Here is a 24,656-nt window from a genome sequence, read left to right as displayed (position 1 = left end):
TTTCTTTCTTTCTTTCTTTCTTTCTTTCTTTCTTTCTTTCTTTCTTTCTTTCTTTCTTTCTTTCTTTCTTTCTTTCTTTCTTTCTTTTTTACTTTGACTGCATCTATAACACAACATGGAGACTGATATCTTTTGGGACTTTGATGGTAGTCAGTCTTTGTAAATATGTGAGGGCAACATTAAACTAAATATAATTTTCATCAAAAAATATTACTTCCTTCACGCAGCATTTTTATTCCTCCGTTTGTTTATTTATTTATTTAATTTTGTTTGTTTTGTTGTTTGGTTAATGATGTAATTACTTTGCTAAATTAAGAAATACACAAAAAGATATTAGACATATTAGAATTTTCTTTTAGATGGTATATATACAAAGGGAGTTCTCCATTAATACTTATCAAGTATGATTGAAAATGTGTGCCTGATGCAATTTCATAGAACAAATTGGCGAAATAGTTTTTCTCCAGTTAATAAAACTATTCAAATGATCATAATACAATCTGTTGAAATTTAATCTTTGTCATTTTTAAGGCTTCTAGAAATGAGGATAAAACCTATGGCAGTTCTGAGGAGTACTGGAATGATTGCGGTTCTAGGGCTAAAGTTAGACGTTAACAAATATTTTCAAAAGAGACAGCGGTCAGTTTGATAAACCAGATTCATCTACTAATACTTCACCATTTACACAGCAAACATTTCAAATATAGAAACCCATATCTGTACACAGTTTTCAATTAAATATATGCAAGGAGGAAGGAAAAAAAAGTGTTCTGCTTGTGTGGGTCCCAATAGTTCCTCAAAAAAATTTAAAGTTTCATTTTCTTCATATAGTAGATTCATATTACACAACAGCAAATCCACTGTCACAGGACTTGGCCATGCGATACCCAAAAAAACCTAATATCCATTGTAACATATACATAATTAATTTGCAATATATTTTTTTCCAAGATGAATGCTTTAGATAATAAGAGAAGTTTTAGAATCCTCGTCTCATCTTCTTCACAGTCAAAAGAGAGTGTGATATACATGAAAGATTAGTTAATTATGGTAGAGAAGTATCCATTGATTCAAATGTCAAATGGTGTTCTTGTGTCATTTTAGCAACAGAAAGTCCATTTTAAAAACACCTAGATGAATTATGATTTATGTTGGGCTGAAACGCCTTTCCAGTAGTCTAATATGTCATGCAGGTCCTCATCCTTTGCAAACTGAACTTTCTTACGCAGCGCATGGCCAGCAGCCATGTACTCCTCATCTTTATGTCGCTTGCGGTGGAGTCTGAATCGCTCCCAGATGCTGTGTGAAGGTTTGCAGTAGTATTCAGGGCTGGATGAGTAGCTCAGATTATGATACTGAGAGGACATCTGGGAGTAGGCTAAGTCTCTGGACCGGGAGTGGGTGAGGGGTTCCAACAGCTTGTGGCTATCGGGTCCTTCCAGCTCCTCTATCTGAGCATCAGGATATGAATGCCGGTGGTCACTGTACTGGCGGATCTTATCTGCCTCCGCCCTCAAGATGGCTGCGGCAGGTGTTACTGTAATGATGCTCTCTCCTGTTGGGGAGGTTTTCTCTATGTACTTGGAATCAGAGCGATAAGGCCTTGGGCTTCGCATGGGCCCGCCTGTGGCAGTGCTGGGCCTCTTTGGCGAGACATCAGAGCTTCTATGCCTCTGAAGAGAGTGATGGTAGCTGTCCTTATACACTGGGGAAAGAAGGCCAGGGTTACTTTGGGGGTGCTCTGATATTAGTACCAGTTGGGGCTCTGCTGTCGACACTGCTCCAGATTTAACTCCTTGAAAAGAAGTCGATTCTGATTTTAGGGCATCTATGCAGTTGTTGATTATCTGATTGACTTTATCAACTTCTTTTGCTATTGTGGAAATCTCTGCCACTGATCCCTGACTGTTGCCAGCCATTCCCATATCACACTCTCTGCGCTCATGATGATCCATGCTCCGGACGTCCATGTAGTTCCCCTTCATCATTTTTGGAGTCTCACTTATCTCTTGAAACTTGTACTGCTCCATTTCACTTGCAGATGGCAGGTAGGGCATTCGGGCCATGCTCTCTCCGGCCACCAGCTGCTTCTGTGACATTCGAGAAATAGTCCCTCCTTCTAGTTCTTGTCCATACTTGAGTTCCATTATATTTTTCTTAAGACTTCCTGATTTTCTTTGCTTTTCATCTTGCTGACGCTTCCTTCGCAAACAATAATACACAATTCCCAGAAAAATCACCATGCTAAAAAGGCAGCCCAAAATAGTCATGATATAATGAGTAGCAGTCGCATTGTTTACAACTCTGTCTTTTCCATTCCAAGGTCCAGTGGAGAATGTCAGACATGTGTGATTTTGTTTCATAGAATTGCGTTCTGAAGTAACACAGACTGTGTAGTTGGAGTGGGGTTGAAGGTTTTTAATCTCAACGTCTTCCTGTACTTTATAGAGCCTGTCCAGGTTTGTGAAAAAGTTGTTGTTGTAAAGAACCAGAAAGTACAGCTTCTTGAAGGGATCAGGAAACTGAACTGTAACGGTAGCAACTGTGTTTGTCACTGCCTTTAGATTCATCATAGGGGTTCCCTGCACCTCGTTTTCAGTTGTACCAATGGTTGTGTCATCTGGTTCTGTGCCTGAGGAACAGTCTTCCAGCCCACAAAGTGTTGAGTCAGGTGGTATTGTTGTGGACTCCATGGAGACAGTGATAAATGGGGTCACGTAGTCATCGGTACACACAGTAGTTAGCATGTGAAGTGCATTTCGGTATGTGGGGTTGTTAGGATTCTGGCTCAGTAAGCTGTAACCTGCAACACCACGAGGAGAGTCACAGACCATCCGCTCATTTGTCCGGTTTGGGAAAGTCGAAAGCCATTTCACAAACCCCAGCAACTCACACGAGCAATTGAAAGGGTTTGTATACAGCTCGCAAGTGGTGAGCTTACTTAGGCTGGTAAACGTGGACCCATCTAACTGCTGGATTCGGTTCATGGAGAGATCGATATTTTCTATGTTGGGGCATTCCCAAAAGGCATTATGTATCACAGTTTCAATCAGGTTCGCCTGGAGGTAGAGGTACTGCAGCTTTCCTAAACCCCGGAGAATCCCCTCTGTCAGGTTTCGTAACTTGTTGAAGCCCATTTGGAGAACTTGCAAGTTGAACTGAGCAGAAAAGGCTCCGTCTTCTATGTACGAGATCTCATTCTTGGTCAGGTTCAGGTAGGTCAAGTTGGCAAAGCGACTGAGAGAAGAAAAATGGATGCTTTTGATTTTGTTTTCATTCAGACGAAGGTCAACAATGGTGTTATTGATATGCTGTGGGATGGCTTCGTAGGGTGGTTGATTTTGGCTGCAAATTGCAAGCCACACAAAGCCCTTTTCTCCTTCAATCAACCAGCAGTCACCACTTACTCTGCCAATGTGAGTCAAACATATAAGAGTAATAGACCAAAACAAGGCACTCATCACCCCGTCTGATCTACAGGCCATTTGTGCTTTTCTTAAAGTCATGTATGGATCCAAAAAAACCAAAGGGGTTTAGTGTTATAGTTGTTTCAGTACCTTGATTTGATTTCTGCTGGGGATGCAGCAGGATGTTCAGCTGTTTTCAGAGCCACAATAATTACGATTACTTGTTTTGCGTTTCTCGATAGGTGTGTGATGATGCATGTTGTCCCCATGTACCAAAAAATAAAATAAAAAATGGCTATCCTTTTTCAGTTTCTTTTCAATGAGATATGCTTGCGTCAATTTTGAGGCGATGTTCAAAGGGAGACTTCACCGCCTCGGCTTGTCTTGAGCTTTTGTCCTCAGAGGCTACCATCATTAAACCGTCTCATCTTGGTGGTTTTGACAAGTCTCTCCTTTCTCTGTCTCTCTCATGTGCACAGATGAATAACCTGCAATATAAAAACAAGAGCACAAAGTGGATGATAAGCCTAGATCATAAGAAATGAAACATTTTATGTCGACGGTAAAAATGTTACATATAAAGAGATGATTCGTGTTTACTCAAGCCCTTCTTATTTGCTCTTCACCAATTATTTCGTATACAGTTTAAGAAGTGTTTGCAGTCTCTGTGGCACACTCCTATTAAGGGAAACTGTAGGCCAATTACCACTTGACAGGTTGAGTAAAGCAGGGTCCCTGTTTTCACACCATTAACCTGAGGACTGTCAGGCGGGAGGTCCATGTTAAGAAGCCGTGTTAAATCACATACACAGCACCATGTGAACTGACAGCGTGGATCAATGCATGAATTAAAATCTCTCAATGCATTGCATTATATAAAGTACATAAATCTTGTACACAGATCATATATTCAATCAAAAATGTATGAAAAGAATATATTTAAAAATCCCATGAATTTGGCCTGTGCAAGTAGGGTTGACAACAAAAATAAGCAATGCAATGAAGAAGCAATTGGCCCCTAGTTATTATTTGTTCTACTTGTAGTTTATGTTAGACCTAAATGTTGGAGGTCATTAAACACTTTATAAAATGACACTGAAATAAGTGATTTTTCCTTGGAACGAACTCATGGACACCAGTCTTGGAGGCCAGTAACTCCTGGGAAGGTTTACTCTTCCATGTTTTCTCCAGTTCTGGACAATGGCTCAGAACCAAAGCCTAAGAAATAGCTTTCTTACTGATTCCAGACTAAAATGTCTGAATTTTTTCAGATTATGTGGTATTTTTTAGTTTTTTTCACCAACTTTTTCTTGTCAGACAGTTTCTATTGAAGTGTACATTTGATCCTACCGGTCAGACAATCATCAGGCCTGGTTGTAACAAGTAAAACTGAACTCAAAAGAAGGTGGCTAATAATTAATTCATGACATAAGAAAGGAAGAGTATCGTAATTCATATAGAACCGCCTTGGTGTGGCAAGGATTTTTTATTATAATAAATTAAATTATCATTTGAAAACTACATTAGGTGAACTCTTATTCCTTCATAAAATTAAAATGTATTTGATTATACATATAGCAAAGTGTGAGCATAGAAAAAAAAAAAAACAGCAGAGCAGAGCATGTAGTTTGTAGATTTTTTTTCACAGTAGTGTTGGTATAAAATTATTTTCTCAATATTTGAATAATTAAAGACATTGGCTTCAAAAGGCTGAAAATCAAAACATGAGGCATTTCCAGAAAGATTTCAGATTATTATTATTTTTTTTACTTTTATGAAGTTTCTCAAGGGAAAAGAGATCAGCAGCAGGATTTGAATGTGTTCACACAATTTCTGACAAAGACAAGCTTGAATAAGTGGTCTGTGCAAAGACAACATATGACCAATGTTAACTATTTGTCTTGTCAAATTTTGAAATGTGCCTGTAGCTGCAGATGACTTCTTCTTATTTTTCTCTTTCTCTTAGTAGTTAGCAATATTGTTTCAATGCAAGAAGGCTGTTAGGTAGAATTTTATGTCCTTTATGTGCATGAACTTCTGTTCTGTCTAAATACTGTTTAGAGAACAACATATGCTAAAATATGTGTGTAACAATATAAACAACCATCCTTTTGGAGCCACAATCAACACATCAGTTTTGTGCTCTGCAGCAATATCTAGTTTTCTTAAATGTTGTCAATCTTGACCATCTTTTTTCATAGTTAGCAGTAAAATGTCTTACTATACTGGAGGGTTTGTTTTGTGACTAATATTTGACTATCAATGCTCGCGAAAGTATAATCCCGAGTTCAACTTTTCTCTGTTATATCACATTGTCGTTATAATTGCAGACTTTATAACAGCATTTAACTGCTCAAAGGTCATCACAGTGTTGTTTACAGGGAAACAAACAAAAAAAAAATTGTTGTTGCACAGATATTTATGGATAAAACACTACAATCAACAATAATAACATGTCATTTAAAGCAATCCGCTGAATTGATTTTATCATGCAGGAATGAATGTTTGTACTTAGGAGAAGACAAAATTATCCATGAAAAAATAAATTATGTATCTAATTGCTGCAATGTTAGAAGAGTATTTCTGTATTAGATAATGACAGCAAATGAATTTCTACTGATAAAAACTGAGTGAATTAATAAGATAAAGCAAATGTGTAATAAATACAGTTTTGTGGTGAGTAAAGCTTATGATGAAAAACAAAAAAAACAAGAGGGAAATATTGAGTTTTGCCTCCATCATCTCATTAGCTATGTTTCCAGTCAATCATATGCTGAAAATGAAAACATAGCAGTGACTCACTATGTGATGAGGGGAAGATATATTTGCTACACCCTGATATTTAGCTTAGTGCCAACATTCACTTGTGTTTCATCTGTTTCAGCTCACAATTCTTGGTTCACACCTAGTTTTTTTTTTTTTTTTAAAAACAAAGCTTTGTTTTTAACTGTCGATAAGTGGATGCTTCAATTGTTATTCAAAATGCTAAAAAAGACAAGCAGCTGTCATGCTTCGAAATGTTTTTTTCGAGCCCAATTCTATTCAGTTCACACAGTGCAACAAAATTATCAGCAATGATGCTTAGATAATCAAGTAAAAGCACTGGTCAGCTATTCGAGTACAGTTAAAGTGCAGGAATAAATGGTGTCGTGAATACTGCTACAGACTGCCAAAGGCTGCCATTATAAAACCACCTTCATGATGACAAAAGAGCAGTGGCACAGGAGCACTGAAGAAAAAACACTCTGAAAACCCCTGAGAGGAAAGAGCTTCCAAATCAAATGTTCCATGAAATGAATATGAAAAATATAGCTCTGCAAGAATATCTAGCCAAGCAAAAGATATTTTAAGGAAAAAAGGGGGCCTTGTTACCGTTTCTCAGTCTATGACCTTTATTGCGAATGCTGCATGGCAGAGATTGAACTCATCTGACCTGGACTCAGCTTGCTCACAGCGTGACAACATGCTTTTAGCCATTAAATGGAAGTTTAAGTTAAACCTGAGAAGTTTCCCACCTCCCCCTCATTTAGAATGCATTGGCTGTGTTTTGTTTGTCCACAGTGACTCACTCTTAAGTGAGTCACTGTATTACCACTGAAACCGTTGCACAAATTAGACAGAGGATAGATCCCCTATGTAAGGTTAGAGTGAAACACACACTGCCATGCTTCCACTGATGGGTAGAACTGTAGCTTTTGGGTGGCAAAGCACAGGATGTGCTGTTAAATATGATAAAATATTTAACTCGTCCAACTTGGGACCTAATGAATACACAACAAATGGCAATAAAAACAATGCCTGCAGTCTTAAGTTGTTATGGGATAAACAAAAGAACTAGCTACATTAAAATTAATTTTCAGAGCTTCAGTTTCATGCAAATTACACCAAAGTCTCCAGTCAGATCACAAAATGAGCCCGAGGCACCTAGTGTGCATGTTGCCTTGTGAAAGCTTAGGTCTATTTGCCACCACAGACCCACTTTCCATAATGGCAGCAATCTGTATGGTCCAGTGTGAGGCCTTAGTGCAGCAGGCCAGAACACCCAAGGCATCAGAGCTGAGTGTATGCCTCTATCACACACAGGCAGCCATTCCACAGACTCTTTTCCATTTACGTTTTATGTGCTCAGTAATGAAGCCTTTTCTTTTCTTTTCTTTCCCCCTTCTGTGGATAACCTATTGAAGCCTCTATTGAAGGTTTCTGTTTTACCCCTTCAAAGGGTCTTCGTATTGAGCCGTACAGTAAATCACTTACTCACCTTGTATGAGAAAAAATACATGAAATTACAAAATGTTGAGTTAAAATTTCATAACCATACTTGTATTGCGGAATTAAAGATTAAAGACTGAAGAAGTGATGCGAGTTATTTTTGGCTGTGCGGTGGAGAAGTTGGTATCACTGTTGTCTTGTAACGAGAACGTTTTGGGGTTTGAATCCAGGTCACCTTCTTCCATGGAGTTTGGATATTTTTCCTGTTCTCACAGGATGCTTCCCACTGTCCTAAAAATGCATGTTAAATGGTGTACAAACAGTTTAAAGTGTCTCATCATGAGTAGGAGAGATCAAAAAAACACATTTGTGATCTCAAATGTGTGTTCTCTCTCCCTGACTTCCTGAGCATTGATGATCTAACCAAGTCTTCAAGGTAATTTTGACAGATAACCAAAAGCAACACATGTAGAAAACAGATTGAAAACTTTGCCCACACTCCCAACAAAGAGCTTTGTGTATGCAAATGAACAACGCTTCTCTCCGTAGCTATCTCTGCCTGTCAGTCCCCTCCTGTTTTTGTCAATGAGTCTGTCCAGAAAAAAAGTAAATAAATAAAACATTCCGCTGCATACCAAGTCACCATTCTTCTTTTCAGCCTCCAAGTGTCTACAAAAACATTATATCAAAGAATCTGTTTTCACTGTTAAAGGCTCTTCTTTTTCTTGTTTCTCCCTTGCCTTCCTATCTCGTGCTTTTGTGACAGTGAAGGTGCCTCAATCTCTGAGGATCCTCCTCATCCATACCAATGACTGCCCTTTATTTGATGTCATTGACAATGCATGCACTTCTTGCTTGAAAAGAAAAAAAAAAGTTAGAGATTGGAAACCGGAATAGAGGAATCAATTGAGTTGAAATGGAAGAATTTCTCTTGGGGCAGGAAAACATTGTGCTCATAGAGGTGTTGAATTGCTTTGGAGAGCAGAGGAACAGGGTCACATATGTGCAAAAGGATACCAGACAACTTTTATCTTATGCATTAATTAATCTGGAAATATATTTAGAAAATGCATTATTAATTCTGTCTTTGCTGAATAAAACTTGCTGAATGTGATGCAATTCTCATGGCTTCAGTATTTTCTTGAGGTTATGCATTCTATGCATTTTTTTTTTTACTGAGTTTGTAATTTCTTTACCTTATTTTGAAATTGAAACCTATACATCAAGACACAACTTTTGTGTTTTCCTTCTGAAAGCCTTAATTTCTATACAGAAAGATTTGATAACTTTCTTACATGTCTGTGTGGGAAGCAAAACAACATTTGAGGAAAAATAAGTCTTTTATAACTTCCTCGGGTTCGCATGAGCGTATTAAGCCAAGTCAACCTTCCTATTGAACCGTAAGTCTTCAGGATGCCACAGCTATCAGACTGCAATTTATAAGGTTGCAGGTTAGACTCTCTATCACTTTGTTGAATTTATTTTTGCTGAGATTTCTTGCTTGTGATCCCTGCACATTCAAGGTTGATCTTCCTATTAGTTTTTGATGGACAGGGTACTAAATTGTGATGCACTTCTTGTTAATATTTGGTGAGGACTTTAAACCATATAGCTAAGAACTCCCTTTGAAAGTTGGTTAGGTTGTTTAAAAAAATAACATGTCTAGGCTTCCAACCCAGTTATAGGAAAAAATATTATTTTCTTTCTTTATAGAAGTTACTCTTCATGTGCCACAAAAAACACACCCAACGGGTCAGGGTTACACCGTCCAAAGATAAAACATTAGCTTTGGATAGTGTAACCATGCTACAAAATATTATCCAAAGAGTTGTGTCACAATGAAGTGACACATCATTGTGTACCGAAGGAAAAAATAAAGCAGGAACAGAATGACTGTGCACCACAACACAAAGTGATATTGTTGCATTCTGTGACTGATGATCAGTTTTTAATCCTAACCTTTATTTTATGTTTCTTGGTCATGTTGTTTTGCACACCAGAAACTAGGAGAAATCAGCTTGTTACAAGCTTGCTACACCACCAAATCCCCATTACAAGACATTGTTACTTTTTTTCATGTCTACGGTAATGCTCCTCTTGAAAGTCTGCTAGCATGGAGTTACACCTGCGGGTTGTCCGGGGCATCTCACTCCCTCGCTCACCAACCTTTGCTTGACCCCTCTATCAAATTTAAGTCACTATTGTTTGCCATCAGAGTGACATCTGGTCTTGTACCTTGCAATCTAAACTCAATTACACAGGGCTGTGCCTCTTTTCAGCTACTCAGTTCTTCAAGGTATCATCTGGCTTTGCAACCTCTGTTAGCAACTTAGTTTCAGTTTAAATTCTTTGTGTTCTTGCCTGAAGTGATGAGCCACCAAATGCTGTCAGAAAACAGAGTCTTACTTCTCTACAGTAAGCTTTCAAGTTACTTTTGAATTTTGTTTACATCACTTCTAAGATTAAATGTAACCTCTTAGAACTTCTTTACATGGTTTTATCATACTGGAACTTGAACGCTGTTCCGTACTTTTTCCAGCTTGGCTTAAAGCCCCCTTTTCTTCCCCTTTATTTTATGTGTCTTGTTCTACAGATTTACAGATTTACTTTGACAAGTGGAGCATTAAGGCTTTTGCTATACTGCACCACTTGATATATATATATATATATATATATATATATATATATATATATATATATATATATATATATATATATATATATATATATATATATATATATATATATATAAAATTAACCCCTTTAAAGTCACCTGTAAGTATACAGTGCAAGATTATAGAGCCCAAGGTAGTGTATCTGAAAAACACCTGAATATAAAAATCTGTGTGTGCGTGTGCGTGTGTTTTTTTTTTAACATTTAAGAATGTAAAAAAAAAAAATCCCTTTTTTAAATGTAGGACTAACTTGATTGAAAGTGACATGATAAAGTGCTTGCTTTTCTCAGTTGCTGATTTCTTACAATATAGCATATAATCCTTGTATAATTTTTGAGACTTTCACATAGCACAATATGCTCAAAAATAAAATACCACGTCTTTAATTTTTTGTGGTATTTCTTGGAAACCATTGAATTAATGTGGGTCATGAAATATTTCTGCTGCCAATTAGTGTCAGTTTCATAGCAATAAGCGTCAAATCAGGATCTAGATAATAAGTATTGCTGAAGAGTTGCTCCATCTCAATTAATGCTGATGATACATTCGTGTTAAATGTCAGATGACTGTCTTTTTTGGATAATTGAGACCTTGAGAGCTTTGGTTTGGCTGATACAAATATATCCTGAGGCAATCTGAATTTGAAATTGTCTCTCGGTCTATTTCGGCTTACTTGGTATTCCATGCAGGTGTCATACTTTGTGAAACTTTAAATGACTTACTGCCCTGCCATCTCTTGTAAATCCCCTATATCTTCCTTTATTGTTCTTCATTGTATCAAGAGTCCTTCAGCAGCCCCACAACCTAGTATAACTTAAGCTTAGACAAGAGCTAGAAAATCTCATTACAAACTAAAGGCTCGACTTTAGGTGACTCCTCTTATGAAAATGATAAGCTATGGAGAATGGTACTGAATCACGGTGCACTGATTGAAAAAGATGCATAAGTGAAACCCTGGAGGAGAATTAAAGCAGCTGACTGCAATCGTTACTAACCAGAAAGAAGATAAGTCCATCCTGCAAGGCCCTCCGCACCACCTTCTTAGCATTTCTGTGGCAATCTCTTTGCTGTTGACTTAAGGAATGACAATCTATAATAAAACCATAACAGTTCAGCTTTACAGGATGCATACTGAGCAGGGGGAAAGCAACTGGAATATAGAGAACATTTATCAAAGGGACAGGAGCAAAGTAGAGTTTAATTTAATTCAGTATGTTTGAGAATAAGCTACAACTTAGAATAACACCTGAAGGTTTAAATGCAATTTTCCAGGCCATCAACCGACTATCAACGTGCCACGATATTTTGCCCTCCAAGCCAAAGCATCTGCCAGCCATGTCTACGGCTGCTGACTCATGACATATTGAACAAAAGTGGGAGCTCCTGTGCAGGCCTGACCAAGCCGGGAAGTTGTGGAAACGTCGGTCTGTGAGGATTTAAACCGAACAATGTGAAGGCAGCTCTTCCTCTATAGTTTCGATGTCTAATTGTTAGTGAAGTGATAAAGTTCATGCATGCTGACAAAAATTCGAGATAAGACAGCCCTCCTTATCTTTGTCAATTACCTTGCCACATTCAGGCAAAGTTTCACCACCAATTAACCTTCAGTGAGAGACTGGAGCTAATTCAATTATACCGGACTGCAGGGCCATGCGTCTGACTGACAGCTCAGCATCCCTCCATGTTCTGATTGAGAGGCTGTGAAGAGGAGCATTATTGTGCAGATCTGTCTGACCCTGCAGGGCTACCTGACACATTTAAGAAGTGCACATTATCACTTTGAGATTAGTGTCTCCCCTAAAAAAAACGATGTGAAGACAGGTTTACGTTAAATGAATGAGATTTTGAAAGGGTAAGTTCGACTTACTGACTGTTTGGTGGTTTTAACTTTACTCAAATATGGGTTAATCATATAAACAGATTTGCTTCGTTGTATTAGACTTGTTTAGTAATCCCTCAGTGAATGCAACATTTGAGCAGATGGTTGTTCCTGAAAGCAAATAGGAACTTCAGTGACATATTAATTAAACAGATGTCTCTCTCTCTTAAGCAGGTGTACAGATTTTCTGGAAAATCAGCTGCAGATTAGTTTTCTTGGTGGGCAATAAGATCATCATATTCCAACCTGAACCTGCTCTTGTTTTAAAGAAAAGGCTTTTACAGCTGAGCAAGGTGACGGGAAGAAAAATCAATTGGTTCTAGCAAAGGATATTAGGAAAGCCTGCCTTGTATTGCAGTTTGATCCATCTGCAGTAAGCTCAGAAGTGAAAGGGAACTCCATGGTGGCAAATGGAAACAACCTCCTTGTGTGATAGTTTCACCTCCGAAATAAAACTGTCTGTGATTTGAAAATAAAAGGTATTTTTTCATGACAGGACATATTTGTCAGAGCCTAATATGGAGCAGGGGATGCAACCAGGGTTTAAGGTCGACAGTGAAGATTTAACAGGCCTGTTGTTAAAAATCAAAGTACACCTAGAAGTGAGCTCAGCACATTACAAATCCACTAGCGGTATATTTTCCAGTCAGTTTAGTGGATGCAGCTGCTAAATGTAAAACATTTAAGTAGTAGTAGTTTCTATCATGTCTATTTGAAAAAGCATTTACTTTATGTTTTCCAAATATTTTTTCTAATAAGCGACTTGTTTTCTGCAATGCAAAGGAATGTTGTAGTCCAACTAACTTAAAAACTCTCCTTGATAAGGCCACTAAAGGAGTTACTACTGCCATTAACTTTTTACTTTTGTAAACAAAGAATATATTTCTGGATCAGAGCTTTTGTGTTTCTCTTTTTTTTTTATTTTTTGCATGTAGGCTCTGTCTTTTCAAACCCCCACTAAGTCATGGCTGATAGCAGCTCACAATGAGCCAAGTTCTGGTCCACTGTCACTTTTTATTTTTTCCAAAGTGCCTTGAGATGACATTTGTTGTGACTTGGTGCCAATGCATATAAATCAACTGAACTTAATAGAACTGAATAGTTATCTATTACACTTTTAATTATAGTATATGTTTTCTTATTTAAAAAAAAATAAATAAAATAAATATATATATATATATATATATATATATATATATATATATATATATCAGTAAGGATATTTTCAAGGGTGGTATAGAAATTTCAATATTGGAGCACATAACTTGTAACGAGTTATCTTTGATTCTATTTTATATAGCACATTTTTGCAAAAAAAGGAAAGAAAAAAGTAGTTACTAAACTTTTCATGTGGCATAAGGTACAATTACTAAGCAGAGGCAATGGGCACGTGCTCTATGTGATGTTTAACTTTTAACATCTTTAATAAGCTGTGCTTTCGTATAAATACACTTATTTTAACTTACAATGCATTTAATAAAGACTGGTAAGATTTACTGACTTATTTTTGAGAGACATCCCTAATCAGAGTCTAATAACATGTAAACATTTTATTTTATTGCATTAGTTTAAAAATATCTAAGCCACGATGGTGTTTCACTTTAAAGCGGCCCTCTAAACAACCCTTATATCAGTGTGTATTCAACAACACAAGACAACAGCAACAACTTGAATTGTTCATGTTTCAGATGACATTATTATGAATCCATATGTTTGTGAAACAGTTTTTCTTCACTCTTCTAAACAATATTGCTTCAAGTTTCAGGTATTTATTTATGCCTAGCACTAAATCACTACACTGGACAAATCATCCAAAGACTTGGTATTCTGAAGATATCATGGTCAGCCTGATAAAACTGTCAAAAGTTCTCCTTTTATAATGCTGTTAAAACTCCCAAATAATCTTTCAGTCTATGAATTTTAATATCTGCACCTGGGTGCTGTTTACCTTTTATTGCTCTGTTGGCACTTGGCAAGCGTCTGTGTTTCAAACACTTCTACCACATTTTGTGTTAATTTCCATTTAATTTATAACAACATGTGCTGCTTTTCATTCCTTTAGATATTCACCACATTTTAAACCCGCAAATGACCTGATAATTTATTATTTTCCTACAACATGACACTGTTCATAGTTGCATAACGTAAAAAAATAAGTGTACATTGTGAAGCTTAGGAAAGATTATGCTCATTATAAATGAGCATAATCTTTCTGAAGCTTTCCACAAATGTGAGAATTCCTTAATTGCTTTTCATAATACTAAAAGTACCGGGAAATATGTATGTACATTACTTTATTACGTTAATGTTGCTGTTTTACTTCAATGTATATTTTGGAAAAACACAAATGTTATCCTAAATATCCTCTGCACCTAAATATTTGGTCTTCGGTAGCATATTAGAGCTCGTCTTCAGGGAAGTTTTTTGTTCTTCTTTGGTGAATTGGGAGATATCTGTCTTTTTAGTTTTTATTTATTTATGGCACTTAAGTTTATTCCAAGTCCTCTAAAAGTGGTACATCAAACATTTGAAATTCAGTTGCAGTCAATCAGTGGCAAAAATGTAAACGTGTTCCTAGAACTGATGAGGCAAATCTCTCTTTCTCCAAGAGAGAAACTTTGATCGTAATTGTAACTTTTAAAATACATAATGGACGAAGACATTGGGTATTAAACTGGAGTGAAATGATTGCAATCCTTGGAGAGAAAGCTTTCAAACACAGTGATGACTACTGCTTTCACCTGAGCTGCCAATCTGGTTGTGGATTAGTTTACTCTGCCCGAGTCATTGTGTTAGAAAGACTGTGATATAGATAAAAGGAGTAATTAATGGGAAGTACCCTCAGTTTTTTCCTATTTCTTATGAAAAGTCCCTAAAAGCTTAGTTAGGGGTGATTTTATTATTGTCTACCAATATAAATAAAAAAACAATCCTATGTGTATTGTATTGAAATGCCCCACTATCTGTGCAAATATGAGATGTTTTTTTGTTGTTGTTTTTTTTTCATATTTTTTTTGTTTCGTTAAAAGGTTTTTCAGAAACAAACTAACTGCTACCTCGATTGACTCATCAGACTATCAGTAGATAATTACACTATAAGTCAGCAATTTCAAAATTAGAATCCAGTTCATGTCTCATGATTATGATTCAGACTTTATGATATTACATAATTGTAAAAGTGGGGCATATACTTTAAATATGGGAATTATATTTGATAGAATGCAATTTTGAACAATTCTCAGGTTTTTTAACAGTGTTATTGTCAGTGTACCCTTTACAAGAGGTTGTTTTGGTTGCTGCTGCTCAAGCTAAAAAGGCACCCTTGTAGGAGAGATCTGGAAACAGTGAAGCACACTGCTGTAATAAAAGTCATTAATAATAACAATGTTCAAAGCAAAGTGTTTAGGGACAACTCTTTCCATGGGATTTGTCCACACACAATGATTTGGAACTACAAAGAGGATATGTTACGTGCAGAATGAACCACATCAAAACAGAGAGAAAACAGGCTAATGTGAAGAAGAAAGTTAATGTTCACCGTGTACCTCAGCAACAAGCAAAGATCACCAGCAGAAAAAAAACGCAGGTTTAGTGTGTGTGGATATTCTAAGGCTACTTTAGAAATAAAGAAAAAAATAGCAAAAGGAAGTTAAACCATAATAGCAGCTTTCCAAAACCTGGTTTACCTTGTATTGCATTAATGAAGCCTCTTCAAATAGAAACGTGAATCTGATAGCCTGAAAAATATGTAGGAATGAGTTAATGAGTTACCAAAAAACAGACAAAAAGAAAAAATATATATATTTCTGCTAAATATACTAGTACAAGTTTTGAAAAAACCAAAAAACCAAAAAACAAAACATGCTTTCAATTGCATTTTTGGAGGATTTAAAATGATGAACTTTGTGTTTGAAATTAAATTGCTTACAGAGTAAATTTGAGCCATTTTTGGAAGTGGGGGAAGCTAACAGCTAATTAAGATGGTGTCTTTGAATGAGACGGACATTTTAAAAGAACGCATGGCTAATTTGCATCGTCAACACATCACTAATGACCTGTAACAGGCCATTGGAAAAAGAGGTCTGAGCTCAAGTATGTTTACGGCTTTAGGCGAAATGCTCACCTATAGTTGGCTCAGATCTGGTGAAGATAACCTTTGCTATCAGGGTAAATCTGCAAACTTTCTCCATAATACAACACGCAAATGGATTCTTTACCAGCCTGAAGCTAACAGGCCTACAACCTTAGTTTGAAGACAGAAACATCCCCCAGAAAAATATTGGTGAAAAATGATTTGACACCCCTAAAGTTCAGGATTCATAGATAACTTCACGACAGAGGCTCATAAGACAGGAGCTCACAGCCTTATTGAATAATGATTAATGACTGTGAAGGTGTAAGCTCACTTTTTTCTGCACACCTTCGCAGTCTTTACAATATTAAAGTCATTACACTAGTACCTGAAATCCCTGTGTTGGTTCTGTCAAAAATCAGTCATAAATGAACTATGACTAGTTCACAGTATTTAACTACTGTACAGTAACCTTGACCCGATAAAAACTTACATCACAAACATGTTTTTTTTCACATAGATAGATTGCTAATGTCTTGAACCCGGTGGGTTTTCAAAGCAGTCTGCCAGACTGATTTGTTGTGGAACTTGCACCACTACGCTGACAAATTGCCACCCAGTTCAGGAGTCAGACAACGATACACATCTTTACACCTCTAAGGTGAAAATATAAGCTTTAGCGCTATTCCTCCAAAAAAAAAAAAAAAGGAGAGAAAATAAGGCTACAAAATGTGAAAATAATAAAGCCTCTTCTTAAATAGATGTCTACTTTTTCCCAGTTATTGGAGAATGTTGACAAAAAAAGGGAATGAAATAACAGAGAATGAGACCTAATAACATAGGCGCTTTGCAAATGGTTTATCTAATGATGCTGTGACAGTTTTCTCATTTCAGTGGCCTGCTGTCTCATATCCTGCAGTCTTGTCATCTTTCACACCAGAAAAAGAGTTATGAAAGACACTACACACGAGTGGGGATGCCAAGGGAGGCTCATACACCTGACAGTTTTCATTACAATTTATTGTCGACAGTGAGTCATTTACCATTGATTTGCAAAAGTTTGATAGGTTCAGAAAATAAAAAAATAAATTAAAAAAAACATCACCTTAATGTTTCCAAAGACTCAATTCTCAACATCTTGGTTTGAGATAATACTTTTATTTGACATTACATAAAATACATTATGTAATGTCAAAATGAGCTGGCAAAAGTCTTACAAAAATAAATTAATGTGAAACATTAGCGGGGAAGTGGCATTAACACAAAGCACAGCTTTTACAAGGAGGAAACAAAAGCAGATGGCCAAAATAAAATCTACTTCAGGGACGAGTAGCCTCTGATTTTTAATCCTACTCTGTAGGCGATAAACCGGAGCCTAAGTGATCTCTGTTTTTCTATGTTGATAACTCAGCCATCTGTAGTTGTAGACTTTATGTCATTATTATATGGACAAGCCACCACAGGGTCTATTCAGGGAACAAATCAAATTTCTTGTCTTAATCTTATTTTTACACTAGAATTAAGTTTTTGCTTCTTTTTTTTAATTTCCAGATGACTGAGAACATTTAAATAATGCACCCTTATGTCTAATTTGCCATGGATATACTGTGAGACATAACTTGCATTATGAGGAGAAACATAAATCCTCAGTTTGTTTCAAAACAACAAAAAGGTGTTTTTTGAGCTCTGATTTAATTTCAATGACTAAATTCCAGATGGGAGAAAATACTTTGTCTTGTGCTGCCTCACAAAGTAAATGGCATGTAATAAGAGCGGAGAACAGAGGTGTCATGATTTGAGACAAGTATCCTGTCATATAGAAAAAAAGGTGCCACTGTGTTTTATCAGCAGTGTGGAAAGAAAGTCATTAGGGAATCTGAAATAAAACTCTGACAGCTGTCTGTCAAAAGTCTGATGTCATTTTTTAAACATCCTTTCTTTGTGTTTTTTTTGTTTTTTGTTTTTTTACGTAATTGGTTTTTAACTATGGCATAAAAACATAACAGAAGAAAACAATGTCTAATTTTCACGAGTAATATTTAATTTTGAAACATTTGTGCATTTTCTTTTCTAAACACATGGGCTTTTGTCAAGAATTATGCAAAACCACAGCTGGAGTAAATCTGTAAAGAATTGAAATCTACAGTACCAATCCTCGGTTATGGCTGGTGCAGATGTCTAATTACAGACTAGCAAAACACCCTCCGAATTACATCATCCATTTTCAGTTTGCACAAATGCTGCCTCTTTTCTGTTACGTTGGTATAAAGGAGCTTTGTTCAATGAAGCCAAATACTGGAAGTGTGATAGTCAATAACTAGTGGAAGATTTGAAGTTCTTCTTTCAAAAAGGACATTTGATGATCGAGTCTTTGGTTAAGTTTCCAACATTTGCTTTTGATGAAGCTGCTTTTCTAACATTTAGGTGTCTATTTTCTGATCCTGTTTTTTTTGTTTTTCACATCCTATGTCCTGTCTGACCCATTTGCCGTAGATTTATTACCTTTCACATTTATGATAAGGCAATGAAGTTGTAAGATTTGTTTGTTTGTTTGGTTCTTTCTCTGCAGCAAAATTTCACACTTAAGTTTCTGGAAAAAGAAAAAAACATAACAAAACAAAACAACCATAACAAACAAAGCTTGTTTTAGACTTTTTATTCAATGGGGAAAACAACTCATAATCGAAAATTATTGCTTAAATTAAAATAAACATGGCTAAATAACTTCTTATTTAAAATATGCATTTTAAAGTTATACTTTTCAAAAGTCTTTCTTTACAGACCTTAATTGCACCATATGTTTTGGTCAGAGCATATTGTTTGGCAACAAATTTTGGTGTCAAAAAATTATAAATACTTTGAAAAGGAGCTTGTGGCCACGTTAGTGGCAATGCTTCTCTTAGCGCAATTAGAATAAAATTTGTCACTGGGGTATTTACTACTATAGTAAGATTACAAATGAATGATTACAATTAAATTACAATTATTCATAAAATCACTGTATTTGCATGGCTGCCACAGTTTTTGCCCCTACTTGTGCAAAACCTGTGAAGTAGATTTATGTTGTCTTGACAATCTAATCTAGTGTTTGTGCAATGAGAAACAGCTCAAGATTCCTCTCTCTGTATCCAACAGCCTTGTGAAATGTCTTAGAAGACTGAGTGTTGTCTTTTTAACTAAACAAGATTGCATTGTCGAAAAACAGTTCCAACAATTGTGCTATTGTTGACTTTATTAGAAACAATTGTACATTCCTAAGGATTTTTCCCTCGATTTGCTCAAGTCAGAGTTTTAGTTTTTCTGTATTTTTTTTCTGCATTTTTTTCATGAGACAAGGGCATTGCAATAAAAGTTGAATTAACTTTAAAGGTTGTTACACAGCTTTACCAGGGGCGTCAATAAAGGTGTCTGGCACTGTTAAAAATGGGATAACTTGTGGGGCATTTGCTAATAACACTTCCCCCCATTGCACTGCAAAGCCTTTAATCTAAGCCAGTAAAATACTGTTTACATTTTTGATAGATGTGGTCCTCACCAAAAACTTTATATAGTGAAGAAGTGAGATAAATTATATGTATATATATAAAAAGAAAATACAGAGCATTATAGCAGATGACAGCCAGCAGAACATGTTGATTAGATGAGCTCTGGGAAATGCACTAAACAAATATTCAGCATTGGAAATGAATGCCTATTCCGAGATGTCTTTGCTTATCTGGAACTAAAACACTTATAGTTTTCCATTATTTGTGAAAAGCAAACATCCTTTTCAATCTAAAACATGAATGAGCCAGTTAGGGGGAAAAAAAGGTGTGTTGCATCAGCTTTGAGGAGAAATTTAGCTAGTTAGTTATTTTTACCAACATGGACTGCAGCCAAAATGAAGTTTAACAAGCTGGAATATTATAAATGCACCAGCAAATCACCGGGAAGGCCGGCATTACTTTGATGAGAACCGAGCTGTATAATTGCCGACCATACAGATGTTTTATAATCACTTTATGCGAGCAATTTAAAACTCCCTGTGGGATCCAAGTCTCTCTGAGGCTAATCCATGGTGCTCTTTACGGTAATCCATTCAAATAACTCTTCTCCAGTGTCATCGATTAGAAATTCAGGTTGATGGAGGAGCTGGGACTATACAGCATGATAGGGCTGAAACGCTTGTAACTCAGACCGAAGAACATTCATTCCAATGACTAATGACTTGAAATCAGTTGCAATTTTTTACTCTGTACAATTAGGACACAAAACACACAATACTTGTAGACATACATGTAGACGTGCCCGTGCAAAGTCGAAACATCTTTGTAATTCATTTCCAATTAACAAGATTTATTAGTCTCTTTTTTTATTTGTATGACAATACTCTTCTTTCCTTACTTTTTACAGTTCAGAGTCATTGGCGAAGCTAATAACACAAGGGAATAATTGATTGGAGGAAGAAAAAGAACTCTCTTTGATTTCTGTTGGACCAAATGACAAATGTTATAATGAATCCAAAGGGCACCTCCTATTGCTTTTTGTTACATGACACCTGAGTAACATGTGAGTCAGCTGAGCTAAAAGGTTGTACCAGTTAGGAAAATATATTGCAAGAAAATGAGTCTGTGGTGACTCACAGGGTCAAATCTCTTTAGTAAGACCCACTTAATTAGCACTAACTGTTAGGAGTACACATGCATCTCCTGTCTCTGTTCCTACACCAGCCATCGAAAGCCTTCACTTGTTGCCCAGATACAAAAAGGGGAAAAAAAAGAGCTAAAACTGATTTCTTTAATCTATTGAAAAACCAAAAGCAGCTTACTTATAAAATTATTGAATCCTTTATGAAAGATCAATTTTTAGTGTGGCACAGCGACTGAAAAGTATTCCGTAAAAAAAATAAATAAATAAATACAAGGTACAATAGACTTTCCGATTTGATCAATCAAACAAACAAACAAACAAACAAACAAACAAACAAACAATTTGTTTGGCAGAGTGTTGGACATGTAGCTTTGGATGACTCGTGTCTCTCTATCCTAATTAGAAACATTTTATTGAATTAAAACTTAATTTGATTAAAGACTAATTAGTTACAAATTAACAAAAGTAATTACACACTCTGGTCTGTTTCACATATTAATTTACTTACCCTTCACTTTTATAGCCAGACAACGCTGATATAAATTTGCATTCAGTCCTTAAAGAGTGAAATGCACAGCAAATGCACCATTCGCAAGAGGAAAGGTACATTTTTAAGCTGTCTAAAAACAAAGATAAATTAGGTAAAAATTGTTATTTTGCTCAGCTTTATGCTAAAACTGCAGTAACTGTGCAACTTACAACGTGGACACAGCTTAAATCCCACAGAGGGATATTCATGCTGTCTACACTCAGGATGACATGTCCTTTAAATGACTTGGCTTTGGCTCTGTACTGTTCTCGTCATATGTATTGACCAGCGGATTAGTGATGTGATCCTCTTAGGGGTACGTTTGCTCATGCAGAACCTCAGCTGAATTAAGTCATGTACACATCTGTGCTAAACACCTGTACTGTACTTACTGCTGGAATCTGGGTTGGACTCCTCAGTTAGAGAACACATCCCTGATAGCCTCCAGGACGACAGATCTCTCCGGGTTTCTCTTGCCGATTTCTGCAAACAAAGATTGATAAAGATGCATGTAAATGCTCTTCCTTCTACAAGTAATGACCATTGAAAAGTACATCTCTTTGATTTCCCCCAAAAACTCTGTGTTCAGAGGATAACCTTCTTCTTTCTCTTTGCAGAGTCAAAAACGGATTCAGTACTGTTTTTTTTCCAACAGTGGGAGTCACCTCATTAACCTTATCTAACAAGCGTAAGCTAATGAAATCCTCTCTTTCAGTTCCTGGTCTTGCCAAAGTTAGTTTTACTAATTAATCAAACATGGAACCTCCTCCTACCTCTCCATCATCTTAATGACTTCCCTACAAAGCGAGTAAGAATGCATACGCTGCCCTGGGGAAGGCTACTTTGGCACATCTTTCATGCATTTTTATTGGAAGCTGAAGTAACGACATCGGAAAAGCTTTGCACAAAAGAAATATGGAGACTTTGTATTCCCGAAATAAGCTTAATGGAGATGAAGCACAATTCCTTTATTGCTTGGCTGTCTTTTATCCTTTTTGTTGTATTTCTGTTTACAGACCAGCTACAGCATGCTATAATCTAAGGTTGCAATTTTCCTTCCCACATAGATATTAATGTCTTCAAAACACAACGTAGGGCACAAAGCACTTATACCGTGTCTCTTCCAAGCAAAACAGTTTTGTGCTCTAGTGTCTTTCGATTCATAGTGTGTTGCAGGTTGTACCAGATGAAAAGCATGGGCAAAATCCAACCTTCATCAATCAGGAATGTGAATCTGCAGGTTTTTTGTTGTTTTTTTTGCTAAATGAAAAGACAATGGTCAATGCAATTCAATTAGCTACCAATTTGCATTTAAGTGAAAGAGGTGATAGTTAAAGTGGCCTATAGCAGCTGCATTTCTGCAAAGAACCATGACAACACAACACAGCTGAACCAAGAGAAAAGGGTAGCTTGGGAGTCTTCAGCTGTATTCTTTTAATTACTCATCATAATGACACCATTTAGCTGTTCAATGACCCATTTCACAGCATTGAACAGACATGGGAAGCTCTCCGTCCTTGGCAGGGTCAGTTCTGCAGCTGCCCCTGCTGCCATGTTTTTTTTTTTTTTTTTCTCCACTGGGCTTTGGGAGGCAGGTTCCTCTGTCATTTTCTCTCAAACACATTCACACTTACACATGAAAATCATCATCGCCACAAATTAGGTATGGTTAAAATGTTTCTCCACGAGGAACTTCGGTTCAGAAAGGTGCTCATTATATGGAAGAAATGTAATTATTCTTTCTGAAAGTTACAGGGCTTCAGATAAGAAAAAGTCTGTCACATAATCATCTTAGTATGAAACATTATCATTGTGAACAGTTGAGATATTAGCATATAAGTAGAAAAAAATCTTTTTTCTTAAAATTCAATCTTATTTTAAGACAAATTTGACATTCCTTGTAAGCATTAGCATTCTCATACACTTTTCAGCAGAAATACTCAACACAATAAAGCGATAGAATCTTAACACGTTACTCTTCATTGTGTATTCTGACCTGGCACACTGGGACAGAGTTTTTCCCAAAAACACATTTAGAAAATCATACTTTGAACATGTTCTCTAAACATTTATTTTGTAAAAAGCAAATGTATAAATATACAACACAGGTAAGACAGCTTTTTTTTTGTCTCTCACAGAGATGTTTTCTTTTGGGATTCAAAAGGTTTAAGAAGGTTTAAAACAGCATTAAATAAGGCATTTTGTTGGTAGTGGGGTGTGCCAGGGATGTTTTTACGGGCTTTTGGTTATGCATTTTGAGAACCTGTAGGTCTCATTTTTGCTTTTTGCACATAATGTGGATCTGCTTGTGATTCAATTGGGTTTCAGCCAAGTGTGAAAGATGTGAGTCAGTTCAAGTTCTGAACCGACTCCCTCCAAGTACAGGATATATCTCTGTTTCAAGTGGGAGAGATCGGGGTCTCATCTCTAGTAATGCAGACACAGCTCTGCTCTGTTGTGGTGAAGAAAAGAAAGTGCACCAACAAACAGGGCTACTGATTTAACGCTTTGTCAATGTTCCAACCCTCAGTTATCATCATGAAAACGGATCCTGACTGAATGCACAGAATCCTGCATACAAGCAGCTGAAATAAGCATTTCCCCTAGGGTTGCTGGGCATGGTTTTAGAGTTAAAGGTAACAAGCTCTGTCACTCAGGGGTTACGTTTGAGTAGAGCCATTGCTCCTCTTCACTGAAAGAAGTCTTCTGCTGTGATTTACGTATTTCATTAGGATGGTGACTCTTCTGAGATTTTCTGTTCATGTTGTAAGAAGACTGGTGAGAGACCAACACACTGAAATACTATAGAAGGTTTTAGGTGTAGGACTGCCTTGAGATTCCCACAAAGGATTAATATTTAAAAATTTTAATGGTAAATCAGTGATTCTTGAGAATCACTCAGAAGTTCTGGTGCCTCCCAATAATGCCTGATTTTTTTTTTTTTTTACATTCTTTTCATGTCTGACAGTGTTGACAAAAACTAGGGACAAATTTCAACGGAGCTGGAAAGTATCTAAAAATTATTTTTAATTCAATTTATTGGTACTTTTATAATTATTTATATGAGTACTTATACTTAATTGTCCTAATATATAATTCTGGTATTTCTTTAATTGTTTTAAACTATCATAATGTATGGAGTTCTGCTCCTGGACAATGGCTTTTACAGGGATCATCCACCGACTACATTGTTTAAAATAAAAAAAATATTCAGCAAACACCAGGAAAATATACATTGTTGTGCTCACATGACCCA

General features: G+C 36.4%; 1 protein-coding gene across 1 annotated transcript in view; it reads right to left on the bottom strand.

The window, feature by feature from the left end:
• Window positions 1-28: 28 nt before the first annotated feature.
• elfn1a (extracellular leucine-rich repeat and fibronectin type III domain containing 1a) overlaps window positions 29-24,656 on the bottom strand; it is a 76,749-nt gene continuing 52,121 nt past the window's right edge. The window contains exons 2-3 of the mRNA XM_007560503.2: window positions 21,793-21,883; window positions 29-3,895 (exon numbers count right to left, since the gene is read on the bottom strand). Of these exons, the coding sequence (XP_007560565.1) occupies window positions 1,140-3,506 (2,367 nt within the window). The 5' untranslated portion in view covers window positions 3,507-3,895; window positions 21,793-21,883 and the 3' untranslated portion in view covers window positions 29-1,139. The remainder of the gene's footprint in view (window positions 3,896-21,792; window positions 21,884-24,656) is intronic.

Source organism: Poecilia formosa, unplaced genomic scaffold (genome assembly GCF_000485575.1).
Source record: "Poecilia formosa unplaced genomic scaffold, Poecilia_formosa-5.1.2 Scaffold115, whole genome shotgun sequence".
Taxonomy (NCBI): Eukaryota; Metazoa; Chordata; class Actinopteri; order Cyprinodontiformes; family Poeciliidae; genus Poecilia; species Poecilia formosa.
The sequence above is the reverse complement of the archived record's forward strand: the minus strand, read 5'-3'. Positions and strand labels throughout refer to the sequence as shown.